This window comes from Pelobates fuscus, chromosome 10 (genome assembly GCF_036172605.1).
Source record: "Pelobates fuscus isolate aPelFus1 chromosome 10, aPelFus1.pri, whole genome shotgun sequence".
Lineage (NCBI taxonomy): Eukaryota > Metazoa > Chordata > Amphibia > Anura > Pelobatidae > Pelobates > Pelobates fuscus.
The window spans coordinates 33393644-33414307 of NC_086326.1; the positions used below are offsets into that span (position 1 = coordinate 33393644).

General features: G+C 38.7%; 1 protein-coding gene across 1 annotated transcript in view; it reads right to left on the minus strand.

Annotated features, from left to right (window-relative positions):
- Nucleotides 1–20664, minus strand: part of SORCS1 (sortilin related VPS10 domain containing receptor 1) — a 615871-nt gene that overhangs the window by 89182 nt on the left and 506025 nt on the right. The window contains exons 17-20 of the mRNA XM_063433805.1: nt 17313–17426; nt 16911–17082; nt 7249–7435; nt 3117–3250 (exon numbers count right to left, since the gene is read on the minus strand). Of these exons, the coding sequence (XP_063289875.1) occupies nt 3117–3250; nt 7249–7435; nt 16911–17082; nt 17313–17426 (607 nt within the window). The remainder of the gene's footprint in view (nt 1–3116; nt 3251–7248; nt 7436–16910; nt 17083–17312; nt 17427–20664) is intronic.

Genomic DNA, 20664 nt, shown 5'->3' on the forward strand with positions numbered 1-20664 from the left:
AGTTAAATCTAACCACTGAACGCTGCTCATATCTTCTTCAACTGATACTGTTCTCATGGACATAAATTAGGAAAAAGGAATAAGCTGTAAAGATTCTCTCAGTACATGCACACTGCCCCTTCAGTCATAGTTATGATATTAGATACACCAGACCAGCCTCATGTTCGTCAATGGGAATTGGGAAACTCACAATCGTCCATCACACTTTTACCATCAGCGAGATTACACAAACACAATATGAATTAGTAAATTTGGAGGCAGTTGTTTGCGTAGTCACAGTGTTGGAACCAGTGAGAAGTTCTATCCATGGAGAATAATGGGTGCTATTAGTAGCTGCTTTTTAGTAGCCGCTTTTTGATAACTCCCTGTCATTACTTGTGAAATTGGCGCATATTAAACAAGCAGCAGCTGGCTTTTAAAAATTAGCGACAGCTATGGAGATATGCCAGCCCTATGCCTGCCTAGATCAGACATAGGATTTCTGCCATAAATGTTTACGCACGTAAGTTGCTTAGTCTATCTGATGAGTACCAATCCACATTGCAATTTATATTTCTCTATCGGAGTTTCTCGACTAGTTTGGAGAGTTTTGTGCAACAATGTAACAGATTAGATACGGACACTGGTAATACCATTTTAGAAAAAAGTCTACTTTTTACCCGGTGCTAAAAAGCAGACTTGGAGATTTCTGACTTTGGGTCGGTCAGTTGATTCCCTTAATTCCAGACCTCTGAGCGGAAATGTCCCTGGACCAACCAAACCACATAATGCCAAATATGATCAGTTCACGGTCATGATTCTGTTTTCCACCCATGACACCTAAAAATGAGATGACTGGTGGGATTAAATGATGGCTAGTCACTAAATGTTGACTTTATTCACTGATCGAGTGAGGAGTGAGCAAAAGAGGGTAAAACACAGGAGTAGTAATAGCATCTATATTTATAAATGAAATATATAAATAATAAAATATAGCAATTTTTTTTTTTTGCTACTCTTCCTGTTTTTCCCTATATTAGGAGTAAAAGGTATTATTGCATAATTGTCTACATGACTAATACAGCTAATCCGATCTCTTTTTTGTTTTTCTCAATTGGTTCCCGAACTGGAATCTCAGTTCCTGAATTTCCGCAAAGCTAAAACAATGTTTGGCTATAATTTGGATGTGCTGAATTTCTATTTCTTTTTGTAATAAATGACTCGGCCAGGCCGAATTTTCTTGCCGTACAGTTTTAATGCTGACCTCCACGAAATTGAGGAGTAAGTGTATTTTATATAACATGATATTTTTAGAATAGACCTATGAGGTTAATCATTAAAGTCTGAATGACCTCGTACCAAATGGGGCAAAACCAGCTGCATATGGGGCCATTCGGACTGCAAAATCCAGAGTTAATTATATTAAAAAATGTCTGGATTTTGCATATTAAGCCCAAAAGCGTGCCTAAAATTGATCCAGATTTCAACCAGTTGCCAAACAGCATTCCTGCAGCATTACAAGGGTTAATTATGTGCACTGTTACTGCTTAATTCTCTGCCATTTAGAAGTTAAATCACGTGTTTACACATCCCTAGTCACACCTCCCTGCATGCAAATTACACAGCCTTCCTAAACACTTCCTGTAAAGAGTCATCTAATGTTTACACTTTCTTTAATTGCAAATTTTGTTTACTAAAGAATTGTTTATCTCCTGCTCTGCTAATAGCTTGCTAGACTCTTCAGCAAGCATACAGGATCCTCCTGTATGTAATTAAACCTCCATTTACAGAGCAGGAGGTACAATCTTTTAAAGTAAGTTACATCAAATTGAAAATGAAACCATTTTGCTTTTGCACAGACTGTGTCAGTCACAGCCAAGGGAGGTGTGGCTAGGGCTGGATAAACAGAAACAAAAAGTGATTTAACTTCTTAATGGCAGATAATTGAGCAGTGAAACTGCAGGGGCATGGTATACACACCAAAACTGCTTTATTAAACTAAAGTTGTTTTGGTTACTATAGTGTCCCTTTAAGCTTAGATTAAAAGAATATCACAAGGGAGAGGCATTAGCAGTAGAAAGAAGGAAGTGCTCATGCCATTGTACAGAACACTGGTGAGACCTCACTTGGAGTATTGTACGCAGTACTGGAGACCGTATCTTCAGAAGGATATTGATACCTTAGAGAGAGTTCAGAGAAGGACTACTAAGCTGGTTCATGGATTGCAGGATAAAACTATTAGGAAAGGTTAAAGGATCTTAACATGTATAGCTTGGAGGAAAGACGAGACAGGAGGGATATGATAGAAACATTTAAATACATAAAGGGAATCAACACAGTAAAGGAGGAGACTATATTTAAAATAAGAAAAACTACCACAACAAGAGGACATAGTCTTAAATTAGAGGGACAAAGGTTTAAAAATAATATCAGGAAGTATTACTTTACTGAGAGGGTAGTGGATGCATGGAATAGCCTTCCAGCTGAAGTGGTAGAGGTTAACACAGTAAAGGAGTTTAAGCATGCGTGGGATAGGCATAAGGCTATCCTAATTATAAGATAAGGCCAGGGACTAATGAAAGTATTTAGAAAACTGGGCAGACTAGATGGGCCGAATGGTTCTTATCTGCCGTCACATTCTATGTTTCTATGTTTCTATGTTTCTACATAACAGAAAATGGCAGAAGTGTAAGAAACAGGAAACCAAAAGAGAAATAGAGGAAGAGGGATAACAAACAGGGTTATGTTTGAATTGCTCAGTATATTGTTAAAGGTAAGTTAATTAATTTGTCAACCATTCACAATGCACAGTTTAGCGAATACGACTAGTCTTCTTGACATAATACACTATCTAGGTACATGTAGATACAGGCAGACAGACAGTTGAGTATATATAAGTAAAAACAGTAGTTATTTGTGTAGTTTATACTGGAGTGTGGGTGGCTGATGGAAATTGGTGCCACTGATTGACAGGTTGACTTCTGTAGACTCACAGGTCATCAATCCTCAACAGCCACCCTCGAGCACTGAAATAACAACTTGTATTATACCACTGGTTCAGAAAACCACAAGTTTTGCTCCTGTAACTTTCAAGAAATCAAAATATGATTTAACAGTAAAGCAGACAATGAATGCACCTCACTATTGTTTCCAAGCCACCAGACATAAGTAACGGTTCCCACGTGACTTGGCCACAGGATCACTGAAGCATTCACCTCCTTATTCTTGGTGGTCACAAAAGGCAGAACTAGATGTATATGTTCCAGAGGTGCTGCAGAGAGAGAACATGTCACGGATCAGGGAATTCCAAAATGGCTTGAAATCAATCACTCTAAGCTTACAAGGACTGGCATTTTTCGTAAAACATGGATTCTTTATTGCTAAATAATATTTGGCAAACACTATAAACAAATAGGACTAAAATGAGTTCTAGCACCTTTTATTTTATTAATCTATGTTAATACCAGGATTAAATTGAAAAGACCTATACTTGCATTGGTGCAATACCATTTCCAGAAATATTGGTGTGACATCTACAAGAAAGTATCATTTATTGCTAATACCAAACAAAAGGCTTGTTCTATTTTGCAATATGCTAGAAAATCTGGAAAACACTGTATTGTTTTGAAGATTAGTAGCCGGTTGCTTTGTATGATTTTTTAACTATGGCTAAAGTGTTGGGAAAAGTTTACGAGAAAAGTATTGTTGAACTGTATCGGTACTATTGGATGGTGATTGCTTTGACATGGTTAACAGCTCGTCTGCATCTGTTAACATGTCTGTAATTGTCTAACAATAAATTGTGACTGACCCCTAAATCAAACATCATTTTATTTTCACACATTGGATCATACTTTTAATATCAACACTGATTTCTGCACTGATTCGGAGGTGATTACCAGGGGATCTTTAATTAATCTTAACTTGATGAAATTAAAGGCACACTATAGCATTACAAATACAAACCAAATTCCTAACACTGTAGTGCCCTTGTCCCTTGTTGTATTAAAGTTTCACACACCTTCACCCCTTCCCCAATTGCCATAAAAATTAAGAAAATAAAGTTTTCCTCACCTTTTTCCAGCAAAGAGGCTACCTGGGTCCTGCTATCCTCCCCATCTCTTCTGACATCATTGGGGAGGCATGGCCTCCATGATTCCATTTAATGATCATCATGAAGGAGCATTGGGGACCTAATGTGCATGCACTGTCAATGCTATGCGTGCATTCAAGCTTCCCCATAGGGATGCATTGTACTCAGTGCTATCCTATGGGCATCTTCGACAGGTGACAGTGTAGCAGAAGCACTTCTAGTGGCTGTCAGTATGAAAAGGGACAGCTTAGCACCTTAAGGCACCATAACAACTTTATCTAAATTAAGTTATTGTGGTGCCAGGAGGCCCCCAGCGCACCCTGAACCCAAGGGTTTAAACCATTCTTGAATGGTTTAACACCGAAGTTGCCTCCAGTGCTGATTCCCACTCTCCCCAAGCAGCATCCGGTTTCTGATATTTCACTTTCAAGAGGTGCGTAATGCCACCGGGAAGGGGAGCCGCTGATTGACTGAGAGCAATCAGCTGATCAAATTAGCCAATCAGTGACTCCCCATTCACAAAACTGGTTTGGAAAATGTATGTTTCTTTCCAAGCCTGTTTTGTGAATGGGGAGTCACTGATTGGCTAAGTGTGCCAGCTTACCGCTCCCAGCTAATCAGCGACACCCCTGCCCGGTGGTACTCCGCACCTCTTGAAAGTGAAATGTCAGAAGCCAGATGCTTGGGGAGAGTGGGTATCAGCACTGGAAGTGAAACTTCCGAAGACGGATGATACCTGTGAGGAGTGGAGACTGGCACTCGAGACAACTCTGGAGTTAAACCATTCGAGAACGGTTTAACCCCTGAATGTGAGAGTGTCTGTGGGCCTCCTGACACCATAACAACTTTACTTAAATTAATTTGTTATGGAGTGTTCATTAAACCCTTCAACTGTAAAATGAGATGAAGTGGTTTGTGTGACTAAAGTGTCCCTTTAAGAAAAAAAAAAAAAAGAGAACTGGTGGCCACACTCAGAAAATGCATTAGTTAATAGTGGTGCTACTGAAATACCAAAATGTATGTAAAATACATAGAAAGGGAACAGCACACAGAAATACAATTTTACATGTTACATGATAACTTAAAATCGCATATCTTAACAAATAAGCATGGAGATTTAATCTCACAATATGGGCAAACTGTGTTTAACCCCACCGCTGCTTCAAATTACCCCTAATATTGATATATTGAAACCAGTGTAGAATCTAGTAATATCATGGAACAATAAAGCAGTTCTGGGCTTAAACACATTATGGCAATATGAAGTGGTCTTGGTGCACTAACTTCCCATACTTATTTGTTAAGACAATTGATTTTTAGTAACCTTCTCAGATTTATAACTGTATCTTTGTTTGTGCACTGTTAACAAAGGTAAACTTACTAGAATCAACCACAAAACATATTGTTTTCTCCTTAACAGTATTTGTTCAAGTTAGAAGTTATCCACTTATTGTTCTCTTAGATAAATTTCAGCATTATGCAGACAATGGCGTATTTTATTTCCCTTTATTTTATCATTTATACTTTTGTACAGGTTACTGCAGTGAGCACTTATTATACCAACCAGACTGTATTGTCTGTTCATCTCTGAAATGTGTTAGATGTGTTACATTAGCACCCTCTGCTGCCAAAAGGGAGAATCACAAATATGGTTCACATTTAATGCATTTATTTATTTATTTTCTGTTTTAACGTCCTTTTTCTTTAACTCATTTAAGAATATTTTTTGCCAATATATTTTCATTGACACAGCAATAAAAGAGAATGAGGATACCCTGGATACATGCAAATGTACCTGTTAGTTTAAAAAAACGTTAAGTAAGCAGTGAGTGTGAGCATTTGGGGGAATATTGTGGCAATACACAGCTAGCAGAGGTATTTACTAAAGTGGGAATTCAAAGTGAATGTCAAATTAAACGTCAAAACAGCCAGACCAGAAATATTATTTAAGTAAATTCAGCAATACTTTCGGTTTGGCTACCCTGACCTTCAATTTGGAATTCAAAAGGAACAGTCATAATTTGGCATCAGTTGATGTCTGCGTCAATTCAGCATCTTTTGATAAAATTACGAAAACATTCTAAAAAAAAAAAAAAAAATTAAAAAAAACATCATAACCGGCATTGTGTCAATATTTATATAAGTAAACATAAATAAAAATTAATCAAACACTAAACCCACATAAGCTAAACTTGGCATTCTTTTCTGAACTGCATCACAAACGATTCATTGAAATTGAAAGAGCTGGCAAAGTTTCAACAACTGCAGTTCCATCCGTTTTATTCCCACATACTTCTATTTTCTTTCCATTATATTTTCCTCCTGAATGCCACAATGACAACTCACTAGAAATCCTCATCACAGTAAAAAAAAAAAAATGGAATTGCCTTATAGAAATTATAGCAGTTGAAAATAAAGGACACCTAAGGTGTCTACTTAATGGATGGGTATAAATAGTTCAGCGGGACAGAACCCTGCAGTGTAAAAGATTAATACATAGAGAAGCACAAAGAATATTGTGGGAAGAGCAAGCTGCGACTGTGTGATGAATTATTAATTTTGAACAGTAGGTGGCACTGCGTTGCTCCAAATGTGACTCTCCTTAACTACAGCTCCAGCACAATATGCTGTTTTTACACTTTTTGAAAACTTCTGCAGTAATGCAGTACTGTAAGTGATAGAGAGACAGATACCTAGGTTCTGGGGACACGGATACTGTGGCCATAACAGCATTCATATTATGAACAATAGAAAGCTTTACTTGTACAATAGCAACTTAAATGATGCATGCCAATATTTCTGCAAATAAACTTTAATTAACTCTTTTTTGCTGTGTAAATACAATCGCCATAATTATGTTTTGACAATCTCTCCGATATTTTATTTCTGCCGGTTCGAAGGGAACTGTCGCAGTTGAGACTAAGCTATTTTTGTATTCTTTTTTTTCTTCATTGATTGATTTTATAAATTCCTCATTTTTAAATATTTTGATTAATAAAACTTTCATGAAAACTGTTGAGTAAAGTGTTGCTAACAACACAATGCTTTTGGTTATGAAGAGGTAAAAAAATGTATCAGCTTGTTTTCTAGGGGATGGGGCGTTTTTTTCCAGTAGGTTATAAACAAACACGAAAAATATCATATTATATAAATGGACTGTGATGTTAGGTACATACATGTGATGTGCAAGTAGAGTGTTGCACTATCAGATCCGAGGTTGTTATCCACTTGAATCAACACTCGAAAGATTCCAACATTCTGGTAGACATGTTTAATGCCATCTTCCGTGGCACTGAGATTGGCATACGAAGCTGCTATTCCATCTCCAAAATCCACTTGAATGTTAGTCCTTTGGATATCACCCTATGAAAAGAAACAAAACAGATAGTTGGTTTGTTAAAATGTATGATAATGACTATGGAGTACATAGACGGTGAAAAGACCAATGGCTCAAATTTTCACTGCACTCACTCACTAAATACTACTCACTACTAAAATGGATTATTTATTTTAGTTAAGAAGAACAGGAGAGTTAGATATGCAAGGGACAGCGCTGGACAGGTTTTGGCCATAAGGTACTCCCCCAACAACTAGACAAGGTGATGAAACTGCATAAAACTTGACGTTCCAGATGGCCCTTCAATCTCTATTTATCTGAGGACCAAAAAAGTATGATACATGCTCAATGGACTTATCAACCTTAATACCTGTATAGTGTTTCATGTATATAATGCGCTTTCCCTTTAGAATGGATGTAATTGTACACACCGAAGTAGTTACTGTCACTCATGTTTAAAGGTCATTTAAAATTGGATTATGTTTATTGGAAAAAGCAAAGCCTTGATGATTACCATTGTGAACTGAAAACTAGGAATCGCAAGATGCAAAGTGTAAAGTGGTTATTTATTTATATTAATTATTATTAATATTGGCCTACCACTCGCCTTGCCCAAGAAAATAAGGTCTTTCCTATAGCACAAGAGATTTGCTATGTTAATTTGTTTATTTGATATTTTTTAATTGCTGAGTAACTGCTGCAATGCTCACCAACTAGGTTCAAGAGCCAGTTACCAAAAAATAGTAAATGAAATGTATCTTATTAATGGAGGACATCCTAAATAGGTCCCGCACCAATAGTATACAAACCAAACGTTATCATTGTTGGAGAACTTTACTGATTGACCAGCCTCAAGTATTGACACGGACACACATTCTTTATGCCTCTGTGAAGCCTGATCCACTGTCAGGTGGTGGTTTTGTAAACAGTGTATGTCTACATAAATAATCTGTTAAGGTATTTCATCTTATTGAAGTGGTCTGGGTGCAGTGACCCTGGCCCCTTAGCCCTACAATGTAAGACATTGTAGTTTCAGAGAAACTGCAAGGTTTATGTTACGTGGCTAAGTCCACCTCTAATGGATGTCTACCAGACAACCACTAGAGCCATGTCTTGCTCCCTAATGGAGTTTTACTCCATGAAATAGGATGAGGATATCTAACATCTTCAAATTCGCCCCAAGAAAGCAATGATTCAATGCTTTCCTACGACAAGCTTTAATGTCTGTGTGGTGCTCGCTGTGAATGCACATTAGGTCCTCCCATCATCCCCCCTTTGAAGAAGGATTCCTAGCCAGCACCAAGGGAGTCTCAGATCTGTAAAAAAGAATTTGTAAAAAGGTATTTTAACCCTTCATGCCCAGAGGTGCGGGACCTAATAAATTAGGCTCAGGCAAACTATATAGTTAGCAATACATGTTTGTGCTCTTAACATTCTAGTATTCCATTAAGTATTAGTAATAGTTTATCAAATAGAAGAGTCTGGGGAGGAGTACGCACAGTCTGTAAATGATATGTTATGTTGTAAGAGTTGTGGTATGAAATATCAAATGTAAGTCACCTACAGATTCCATACATAGCATGAGCACTTCCCTCTTACTACTGCTAATACCTCTCTTAAAACCTGCACTTTTATTTGCCGATATCTCTACTTGTGCTAATATGTTGTACTTTCTCGTGTGAAAATAACAGACTCACTCATTACAGAATCCATTAACTATTCATGTAGTGGTACCATATACATGTTATATACTTTGCAGGGTTAAAGGGCATTGCAGTTGCTTGCTCAAGATATCTAAAATAGTCTAAGGTAATATATCAGAATATACATAACCAATAGCAGTTTACCCTGTGGACAGGTTGAAAAATATTGTCGAATAAAAATGGTGTTAAATAATGTACACAATTTTATGTCAGACGAATTATAAAACGGTATGCTAAACAGGGGTATAATTAAATGGGCTGGAGATATTAATTGCTGAAAAATCTTTTAACCTCGTGAAACCTTGAGCAAGCAAGTCAAGGACATCTTTTTAGTGTTTAATTCTGCAAATCTTTGTTTTTAATTGAAGAATATATGTTGTCTTATAACTTCATTACTACCTCTAGCATTCACTTATAATTTTGCCAGAGTGGCAAAAATTTTATTTTAGGGGGGGATCCATGATGCTTCTGAGTTACATTACCCATGACGCCATGCCAACCTCAAGGCTGGCTCTGCATCATAGTGTACGCAATTCAGAAACAATAGAATTGTGCAATGTTAATTAGCACTGTACTAAATGTTCTGTGCAATAAAAGAGAAAATAGCAACACTTGCTCCATCTAGAGTTTCCATAGCAGAATACAAATGCATTGAAAACAAAGTATTAAAAACTAAGGGCTACTTTTCATTGCTGTTTGCACATATCTGCTGTATAAACCAGTAGATATTTGTGGCCACAGGTTTCCAATTTTCTGATCCAGGTTTTGTTGCCTACCATTAATAATGTCAGTTATACAGATATCATTCAACTTTTACCATCATCCTATTATCAATAGATGCATAAACCCCTAAAATATCCACCGTCTTCATCTTTCATAAAGCAACCACAATTGGACAGTATAAAAGGAGCTCCCCATCACAGCTGCAGTAGAGACTACAACTTCCTGCAAAAGCCCCATTAACTCTTCCCACAGTGACCCCATCACTGCCTCCACCAAATCCTTATTGACCCCTTAGTTTACTAGAAGACTATGGACAAATGTATGTGTAAGGGAGGTCCTTGTACCACGTCTGAGTACCTCAGCCAAGGACCACTTCCTAGCTGGAACAAACAGCACTTCTGCCTCCCAGTTGCCGTGACTTGATTGGGGTCCTGGAACCTCTTCATCCTGGAGCAGGCTAGGGGACTTGCTCTATCCACTCCCAGGGACTTAACGACACACAGTCCTGGGAGCTGGAGTCCTTACAAGGACTTTCCCGCTGAATCCTCCACGCTGAAACAAGCTGGAACAGTGATTAGCCCTTTCCCCTCCCAGTAACCAGATGACACATAGTTCTGGGAGTACAAACTGGAATGTTTTTATATATTATATATTTTATACAATAGCCCCTACAAGGGATTTCCTACACAAAACAACAGGGAAATCCCTCCCAGGATCCTCTGTGCCTGACAGATAATTACATGAGCAAACACTTATAAGTTAATTATCTCTCAGGGACAAAAAATATAACAATTTGTAAAACACCCCAAAATACACATAAAATACATGAAAACATATTTCCTTGATAGCCCCGATCTAGGTAACCAACATATCCAAAAATCACCCCGATCGGTTCAGGGTTTTGGGTTTTTCCATGGAAGTTCCATTTTTGACCGACTGCACATGTGGCTTAAGCCCAAAATAGTTCCATGAAATCAGTACTAGCGGTTGGTCACCTTCTGTAACATAAAAAGGAATAAAATACAGAATGTAGCCTCTATTTGAACTGTGGAGCTTGTTCCCCTCCTTCAGGAGCTCATGGCAAACTCACATGGGGAGTTTGTCACAGTATGGACCTACTTTCTATCCATCTCCCCTATCTACAGTACTTGTGCATCCAATCTATGGCACACAAAGAGACAGTCTTCACATGGAGGAGTGCAGCATGCAAATTGGACGGCTGCAGGAGCAGATGACCCTGCACTAGAGCCAGATGTGCATAAGTGTCCGGTGCCAGGATTGCAAACTGCCGAGATGTCTTGCTTAGCCTGTCCTTAACTCCTTATGCTACCTTCTCCACAGGGTTTATGGTCATCCAAAAACATGTGTCCATATCCCTCCACTGGCTCAGAAAACAGGTTCCATACCTTTCCGCCTCCAAACACATCACCCTTTTGATCCCAAGCCCAAGTAGAGCCCAGGTATTCTATGTTTCAGCTTTATTTTCATCATCATACTGTCATTTTTTAATGTATTTTTTGTCATCGTTATGTTTTAAAGAAATGCTACTTTTTTCAAACTGAAAGACATTCATGCTATTTATTATAATAGTGTCATTTAATATGCATGTGCACACAAAGGGTATTGATAGGTGTCATGTTATTAACTCTGACACATTACTTCAGTATGGCAATTACTGTGTCACTCATATGTACCAGTCTGTTTTCTAAAATGAACGTTTACAGATTAAACTAGCAATTGAAATGCACAGTCTGCTGATGTGATAGGAGGTCACTTGACAGCGTTAAATAAATTATTTGTGCAAATGGTCAAATTTTACCTTAATGAAGGAGAATTGCAATAGCTCGCAAGTGCAGATCTCAACTTATTTGTAGACATTTTGTATGAAATTATGCTATGAAGTCTCTTTAGATATCTTGCACTTAGTCTTTTTTTTTTTCATTTCTGCAGCTTATGGTTCATTTGAAATTATTCTACAATGTACTGGCTCATGCCACTCCAATCTGTAATCTGCATGTGTGAAAAATGGCCATTCCCTTAAGTTACATAGTTACATAGTTAAAAGAGACTTGTGTCCATCAAGTTCAGCCTTCCTCGCATATGTTTTTGCTGTTGATCCAAAAGAAGGCAAAAAAACCTAGTCTGAAGCGCTTCCAATTTTGCAACAAACTAGGAAAAAAAATCCTTCTTGACCCCAAAATAGCAGTCAGATGTCTCCTTGGATCAAGCATTTTTTAACCTTTCTTCGTAACTAAAATGCTCCATTCCTTTTATCAATTTTGTAGCTCGTCTCTGCACTTTTTCCAGTGTCATAATATCTTTCTTTAGAACAGGTGTCCAAAATTGCACAGCATATTCAAGGTGTGGTCTTAACAGCGATTTATAAAGAGGCAAAATTATATTTTCATCCCGAGAATTTATGCCCCTATTTATACATGACAAAACCTTACTGGCTTTAGCAACCTCAGATTGACATTGCATATTGCCGCCTAATTTGTGGTCTATACCAATTCCCAAATCCTTCTTGTGTGTGGTTTTTCCTAGTTCACTACCATTTAGGGTGCAAGTTGCTTGTGCATTCTTAACCCCGAAGTGCATAACTTTGCTAAATTTAATCTGCCATTTTAGTGCCCAGTCCCCCAATCTATCTAAATCCCTCTGCAGCAGGTCATCTACTGTATCTCACAACCATAATCCAATAATTCTAAATAGCATGATATCAGCAGCTTCGTATTCTCTCTGGGTCATAATATGTTTTAATATATATCACATATGTTCAGCTCTGTGTCCCCTTATCTGCAGGGACCATTGTGGTCTGCACCTCTTCTGAGTTCAGATCACTTTAACCTCCCTGGCATTCTGATTATGTCAGTATTTTTAAATGTTAAAGTGGTACATTGTATTTAGCGTGGCTCGGGGTTACTGCTTTTGGTACTGAAAATTAACCCCGAGCCACGCTCGGGATTATCGCCATGGAGGTTAAGAGCTCCCTAAACATCCCTCGGCACTTCTCAATGATTCAGAGTGCTGCAACCAGTACTCTTAGTCATTGACATACTGTTGGGACTGAGAGGGGGCAATTAATGTCCTCTGAACCCATTAGAGGTGCTGAAAACAATGCTTCTCCAACAACAAACCACCGAGGATACAGCTCATCAGCATGCCTTCATTGGACCACCAAAGAATCTGTATAGAATTGCCACCACTGGACCAACAGAATTACATCACCTTCTGCCAAAAGGTGAGTGGGGGTTGGCACATTGAAAAAATTGCCACAAACACTCAGACACTATACAGGCACAATGCCACCACACAACCCACACACCCGCACAATCACCTTCCCCCATACAATTCTCAGCCTTTCTCACACACATAAAACACCACATAGACATAACACGTACAAAAAAAAAAAGCCCAGGAAACTCGGAGCTTGCCCTAAACGGGCATCCTGCCTAGAACCCTGGGCAATCTTAATCTGGTTCTGACAATGTTCCATTGAGCTTCTTTTAACATTCTTTTTGCTATTATAAACAAGATATTTAAACGCCCCCTGTAAAATTTTCTCCTCTCTCACATTTTATCTTTATTCCTTTGTATTTGGTATTTTTTTTTTTTTGAGTGAAAGAAACTGTTAAATATTTGAATGCCAACTATCTTCACCATTTCATGCTGCGGCAAAGGGATATTTTATATGTTTGCAGTAGAAATAAAAGTAATTTCTACACATGAATGTCAATATCAAATAACAAGTTCCAACTTTTATTATTGGTAATACACTCTGGTAATTTTTTTCCTATTTCCCACAAATGAGAGGTGTTTTAATTAACTTGTACGTGTGAAAAGAAATCTTTATTGAACATAAAAAATATAGATTTGTTCTTTTGTGATTGTATTGATTATAATATTTCATGGAGCCTTTTTTATTTCAGTTTAAGCCAAGTAACGTCTGTTTGAAAAACTACTTCTTTTGATGAAGTCTGCTTAATGTCTGTCTGTCTATCTATGTACAGAGCTTTAATTTTGTGACTGTCTGTCCATCTTTCCATTCCATTTTATATTTAGTACAAGAGTGACCAAAATGTAGATCCCCAGATGTTGTAGAACTACTACTCCCATAATGCTTTGCATGCCTTTAGAATGCTGTAGGATGACAAAGCATCATGGAAGCTGTAGTTCTAAAACATCTGGGGATCTACCTTTTGAGCACCCCTGATTTAGTACATCCCATTCGTGCAGACTTTTTCGTATTTCCTCAATACATATAGAGGTGAGCAGTTGAGGGAATCTTTGGAGATTCAGCAAAGGATTGGGCTACCAAGCAGAATATTAAGAGCATTACAAATTTGTCGTAAATAGAAGTTGCAAGCTATTACTATTACCGACAGCTGGCAGCTTGTAGCAACTACAAATTAACTCCTGGTTGACACCTTTATTCCTAAATTTAAAGGATCATCATAGTGTCAGGAAAACAAACTCATTTTCCTTGGGGGACCCTCACCCTCAGGGTCCCCCTCCCGCTGGGCTGAAAGGGGTTAAAACCTTAATCAAGCGTCCGGCTCCCTCAGCGCTGGTGACCTCTATTCCCCCGCTGACGTCAGCTCCCGAGTGCAGCAGAATGCGCATGCACAGCAAGAGCCGCACGCGCATTCTAACAGTCCATAGGACAGCATTTCTCAATGCTTTCCTATTGACGTTCTGCACGCTGGATGCAAATTTTGCATCCAGCGTCGCAGAAGCACCTCTAGCGGCTGTCGAGAAGGCAGCCACTAGAGGTTGGATTAACCCTGCTATGTAAACATAGCAGTTTCTCTTAAACTGTTATGTTTACATGTGAAGGGTTAAAACTTGAGGGACCTGGCAGCCAGACCACTTCATTGAGCTGAATTGGTCTGGGTGACTATAGTTTCCATTTAACTAGGCTATCATTAATTACACAGCTGTCGCTATAGATACAAATCACTTCTGTTTGTGGCTTTCTGGCAAAGCACAGACACACACAGGTGAGCATGCACACTTCACCATGTGTGTCTAGTAAAGACAGGCAACCTAGCAACAGGTTTGGAACAAACCTATTTTTTTTTTCAATGTGATGAATATAGATTGAACTGTTGCTAATGTCTTTCCACCAGAAGCAGTTTTTTGGGGGGTTAGCATTAGCTGGTAATAAGTAGCAACAGGTTTGTAAACCAGTCAGAAAGCAGTCACTTAGTAGTGGCTAGCGATTCACAAATAACAGCAGCTCTTTACTGACAAGGATGTAAGCCAGCACTAAATGTTTAGACAGTTAGCACGAATGGTTTTATTCAGTGGAAAAAAGGTGAGTTTCAGATTGAATGTATAATATATCCTCAAACTATTTCACTGATTCAATAATATATATGTTGGGGGGGGGGGGACGACTAGAAAATGTATATATAAGCCACACTTTGTTTCTGCTGGCCATCTCTGTATGACAAGGAGAACACAAAGTGACACACTTTTGTCGTTTTAATATAATTGAGTAGAAGACTTCTCTTGTATTTTTCACAGTTTAATAAAAAGAAATTACTTTAACTATTGATCTCAAATTATATTTAGAAAGCGAACAACCCAAACGGCTGTTATTGTCTGCAACCAAGATAAAGGTAAAATATAACAGGCAAGGAAGAGGAGCGTTTGTCTAGAAAAGAAAAGACATTTTGATAAATATGGAGAAGATGAGTTTCAGCGTCAAACAAATGAGGGCCCCAGGCTTTCAATGCTGGAAAATGAAATTCCTTAATTCCAAACATCTCTGCTACTCTCTGATTCATTATCGATTTCTTTAAGTGGAAGATGTGCCTAAGCCTCAACTCACAATATATGTTTATTGATTGCAAAGCAAAGAGAAGAGTTTGATATCAACCACCTTTAATGGAGAAACCATGGAATTTCTCAGTTATCCCACCTAATTTCTAGAATGCAAGTCCTTGTGAAGATGGTAAGGTTATGAAACTGAAAAATGAGTGTTGCTAGTAAGTATTACTAAGTATTACTAGTATTATACATTATATATATATATATATATATTATATTGACATTTTAAGTTATATAATTTAAAAGATTGCCTACAGTCTCCACTTTGATTGTATATAATAACCTACATAATTAATATCCTACCTTTTGAAGCACTTAAATAATCAATGCATATGCCCATTTCCCCCATACCTTTATAATTTTACTTCCTGACACTTTTATAAACTGTGCAGTGCAAGTTATGGGGGCATGTAGTTGTTTTCACAAAACACAAATGACTCTTCTATCTATCATTGGTTGCCAAATTTAGCTTTATGCCCAATTCATGTTACTTTATGAGATATGTGTAAGTCCAAAATCCCCTGGTGTTGTGCTACTTACCCGAGCGATGCGCTGCTCTGACTTTGCTGAGCGCGCTGTGCATGTCATTCGTGAAAGAACCACCTCCAGGTTCACAATTGTCTTCCCGATTAGGAGGCGAATGCATTGAAGCTGGCTGATAGAGGGACACTGCATGCACGCGATACTCATATCAATATGATACCTGGCGTAATTTCCTGTTCTGGCAGTGCCCGGTCATCACTGCAACCCGCACTTTTCTGCATTGCGGGGCTGACATGGACCAGTGTATACCTCACTGTTTAAATAAAGTTTTAGCCCCATTGTCATAGCCCTTTTGGTTCCTCATATAGTTCCCTGCATAGTGTGTAAAGTTTTAGCCCCATTGTCATAGCCATTTTGGTTTGTCATATAGTTCCTTGCATAGTGTGTAAAGTTTTAGCCCCATTGTCATAGCCCTCTTGGTTCCTCGTATAGTACGTTTTATGTTCCCTGATTTTCTGGTTATTCAATGTTGGCTTGTTCAGTGACTCTTCTGACCCTCGTAATCCTGACCTTGCTAGTTATATTGTATTTCCCTATTTCTGGTATCTTGATCTTTGTTAGTTTTATGTTTATACTTTCTCTATTTTTTATGTTAAACCCAGACATTCTAAGGTCATATAAAATATTTCTGGCCTCTACTTGTAAGTTGAGCAGTGTAACCGTGACATCTTGCTCCTATGGCTTAAACTGTTCATACCTCCTCCAGTTGTAATGTAAATGTAACATTGTGTCCTTGTTCTGCCATTAATTTTCCATCCACCGTGGTGATGCGAAGGCCGTGGGGAGCTTTGCCAGGACATTGCTGAGGCTTAGCTGTATACCGCTCTCTCACCCCATCGGTACAGTTATTGGATACTACCTTTCGGTAACTGAAACAATGTAAAACTCTAGATTAATAACTCTCTTTTTATACACCCATATTCTGTATAATTAATACACAATTCAATCGATTTATTCAGAACATTATAATAACTCCACTTGATCTAAACCGTGGAGTTGCAAAGCTGTGAAAATTCATCTACACAAAATGGACCTATTAATTTATCAGTGAGGTCATAACAAAAAATGCTTTAAATAGCAACATATTTAGTTAACATACCCAGTGCTATTCAGGTAACTCTGGCCAAGGCTGCAGTCCTTCGATAAAGAAGATGGGTTGTACCAAAATGCAGGTAAACATTGCCCATTACTGTGACGCTCATAACCATAATCACTGAAAGATTAAGGAAATGCCATTTAATTAACACAGACAGTTGAAAGAGATACAATGTTAAAGAAATATTCATAACTGTAAAGACATAACAATGCAGCAATAGTGATTTCCAACAGCAGAAATATTATTTGGTATTTATTGTAAGATTAATGAGAACTGTTCTTTCTTGATAGCTGAAAACTTTAATGAGATATGACCAATATTTGTTCATAAGAGCTGGCTACCAACCTCCCATCCAACTTGGAACACTTTGAAAAAAAACTTTTGTAAGAGTCAACATGTAAGAATTTACAAGATCTAGATCTCTAACTTTCAATCAGTCTGGAACACCAACCAAGAATATTTTGGGAAATGTGGTTAATAACATGTCATGTCCCTGGAGCTATCAACATTTCATCATATTAACATCAGCCAACCACATGTTTAGACAACTGTGGTCTTTGGATATATTGTTCCATATGCAAAGTAACACATTAATATGGAACAATCTAACCAAAGTTTCCTATATGTGTGCCTGGCTGGTGTTAATATTATGTGTATGATGCTGTGCTAGGTCTTTACTTTTTCATGTAATATTTCAGCTTTAAAAAGCAACACATTATTTGGAGTTGTCTACATTGCAGGTTTTCAAAGGAAAATTGTATAAAGGTGGTTTTGGATGCTGTAAACGTTAGTCATGTCTATCCAGATCGTGCATTACTGTGTTTCAGAGGACGTGGTGACAGGGGGAATTTCTTTCACATGCCGTGGAATGGCTCATTGTCTATGCGTTTTGACCCATTTAATGAGGTTCTATTATCCATCTTGCACCTGTTCTCTGTTGGCTTTATTAAATGGGCACCACCATACAAACTCTTATGTTACATCTTTAGCACAAGATCTGTACCGCCGCTAGATTTTGAATTGCAAGTTGCAACTCCTCTCCCATTACAGTGCTTTTAACTACAGTAACATGTAGCTATATAGGTATGCAAGACATGATAACTAGGCTAATCAAAGGGGAAAATACTGTTTTACGTTTGATTTCAAACTTCTATTCGGGCTTTGGTGCTGACCCTTGGTTCTGTTGCTCCTAAGTCTATATATGGATTGACTTTTGAACTAGGCTTATCAACTCTCTTGAGACACACAGTAGAGTCTGGCACTATCGGCAAGTTTATCTTGTTTCCCGGATTTCTCCTTAAACTGTTTTTGGAGGACCCATCTGGATTTTGCTTCTGATTCTATTGGTAAGTTCTTAGACCTCATTCTTAGACATTGTTTACCTCCCTTTTCTTCTTTTCTCTTTCTGAACTATTCTCTCCTCCTACCTCACTTCTTCCCCACCTTATTTTTTTCCTTTGTTTTCTAGTTTTTGCCACTGTCTTACTCTATATAAATATTATTTATCATTTTAATACAATTCCTTTCTTGAGTGGTTTAGGAAATAATTGTGTATTTTCCTGTGGATCTTCCAATTTTATTTACTTATTTTTTCTTATTTTCTTAACTCTGTATTTATCTAATTTAGTTCTCATTTTAATAGAATTGTACATTTTCAATTTTGTTCTCCATAATTGCTTGAAAAGTGTACTTTTGCCATTCTATAATGCTCTTGTGTTGAATATTTTTGTCATTTACAAAATGTTATTTGTACATTATTAACCCTTTTCTTAACCTGCCTTATTTAGTCTCTGGTACCTTTTTACCCTATAATACAATTATATATATATGGAAATGCAATTTGCCCTTTGTAATTATTATTATTTCTTTACAGAAACAGAGTCTAGGACTGCAGAAACTCACTTACTTTAATAATGAAAACATGACATACAAGCAAATTAAATTACATATCTCCTAATTGTCGTAGCTCCATCAGGAAAACCCACTTTTGGAACACATATTACTTACAGTTCTCTAGGATACAGAAGAAAATTACAGAGTGCATTCACAGTTTTCACCATGGTTTGCCAAAGAGGTTTTGGAGAGTCTCTGAGTATGTTATAGAGTGGGGCTAGGCAACTTTGGCACACCATATGTTATGGACATAGGCGTGCGCACGGGGTGTGCCGGGTGTGCCTGGGCACACCCTAATCCCCGCGGCACGCCTATGGATTGAGTCCTGCAGGAACGGAGTTCCTGCACTTTTTTTGTGCAGGAACGCCGTTCCTGCAGGCACTCAGCGCCCCCTTCCTCCCCCCATGTCCCCCCTGTCATGGATGGGAGGGGGGGCAAGAGGTTATGGTCCCTGGGGTCCAGTGGGTTGGGCGGCTCTCTCAATATCAGCCGCGGCGAGGGAGCTGTGAGCTTTCTGCTCCCTCTCGCCGCGCGCTGCTTGCTGATGCTGGGAGCCGGAATATGACGTCATATTCCGGCTCCCAGCTACAGCAGACAGCCCACGCGGCGAGAGGGAGCAGAAAGCTCACAGCTCCCTCGCCGCGGCTGATATTGAGAGAGCCGCCCAACCCACTGGACCCCAGGGACAAGTCCACGCCAGCACTCCAGGTAGGGAGGCTGGGTGGACATTTTTTTAATTAAATGTGAATGTGTGTGTGTATGTGAATATGTGTGTGTCTGTGAATGTGTGTGTGTGTGTGTGTGTCTGTGAATGTGTGTATGTGTATCTGTGAATGTGTGTCTGTGAATGTGTATGTGTGTCAGTGTATGTGAATATGTGTGTCTGTGAATGTATGAGTGTGTCTGTGAATGTGTGTGTCTATGAATGTATGAGTGTGTGTGTGTGTCTGTGAGTGTATGTGTGTGTGTTTGAGTATGCGTGTCAGTGTGTGTGTATATATATATATATATATATATATATACACATATACATACACACACTGGAGTGTATATTATTTTTTTGGGGGGGTGGGAATCTTGGTTCCCACACTTTATTCCCCAGGACTTTATTCTCCCCTGTCGGCTCACGCAGAACCGGCGCTGAGTGTCGGCTCTGCTCTAAGCCTCCATGGGCCGGCGGGGAGATCAAAGATCTACCTCACCAGCCCACAGCAGCATGAAGGGAGGCAGGAGAGGACCCGGGGAGCTCTAGACAGCAGCTCCGCCAGGTTCCTCTGGCGAGATCTGAGCGTTGCCGCGGCAACGCTCAGATCTCACGAGAGTTAACTCTAGCCCCGCAGGCTAGAGTTCACTCTCCACTGGACCACCAGGGATGGCACATGGCAGCAAGGATCCCCCCTCCCTACATAAGGTAAGAAGGGAGGGGGGATATTTACTAATCTGCTCCCACCTCCACAATCTG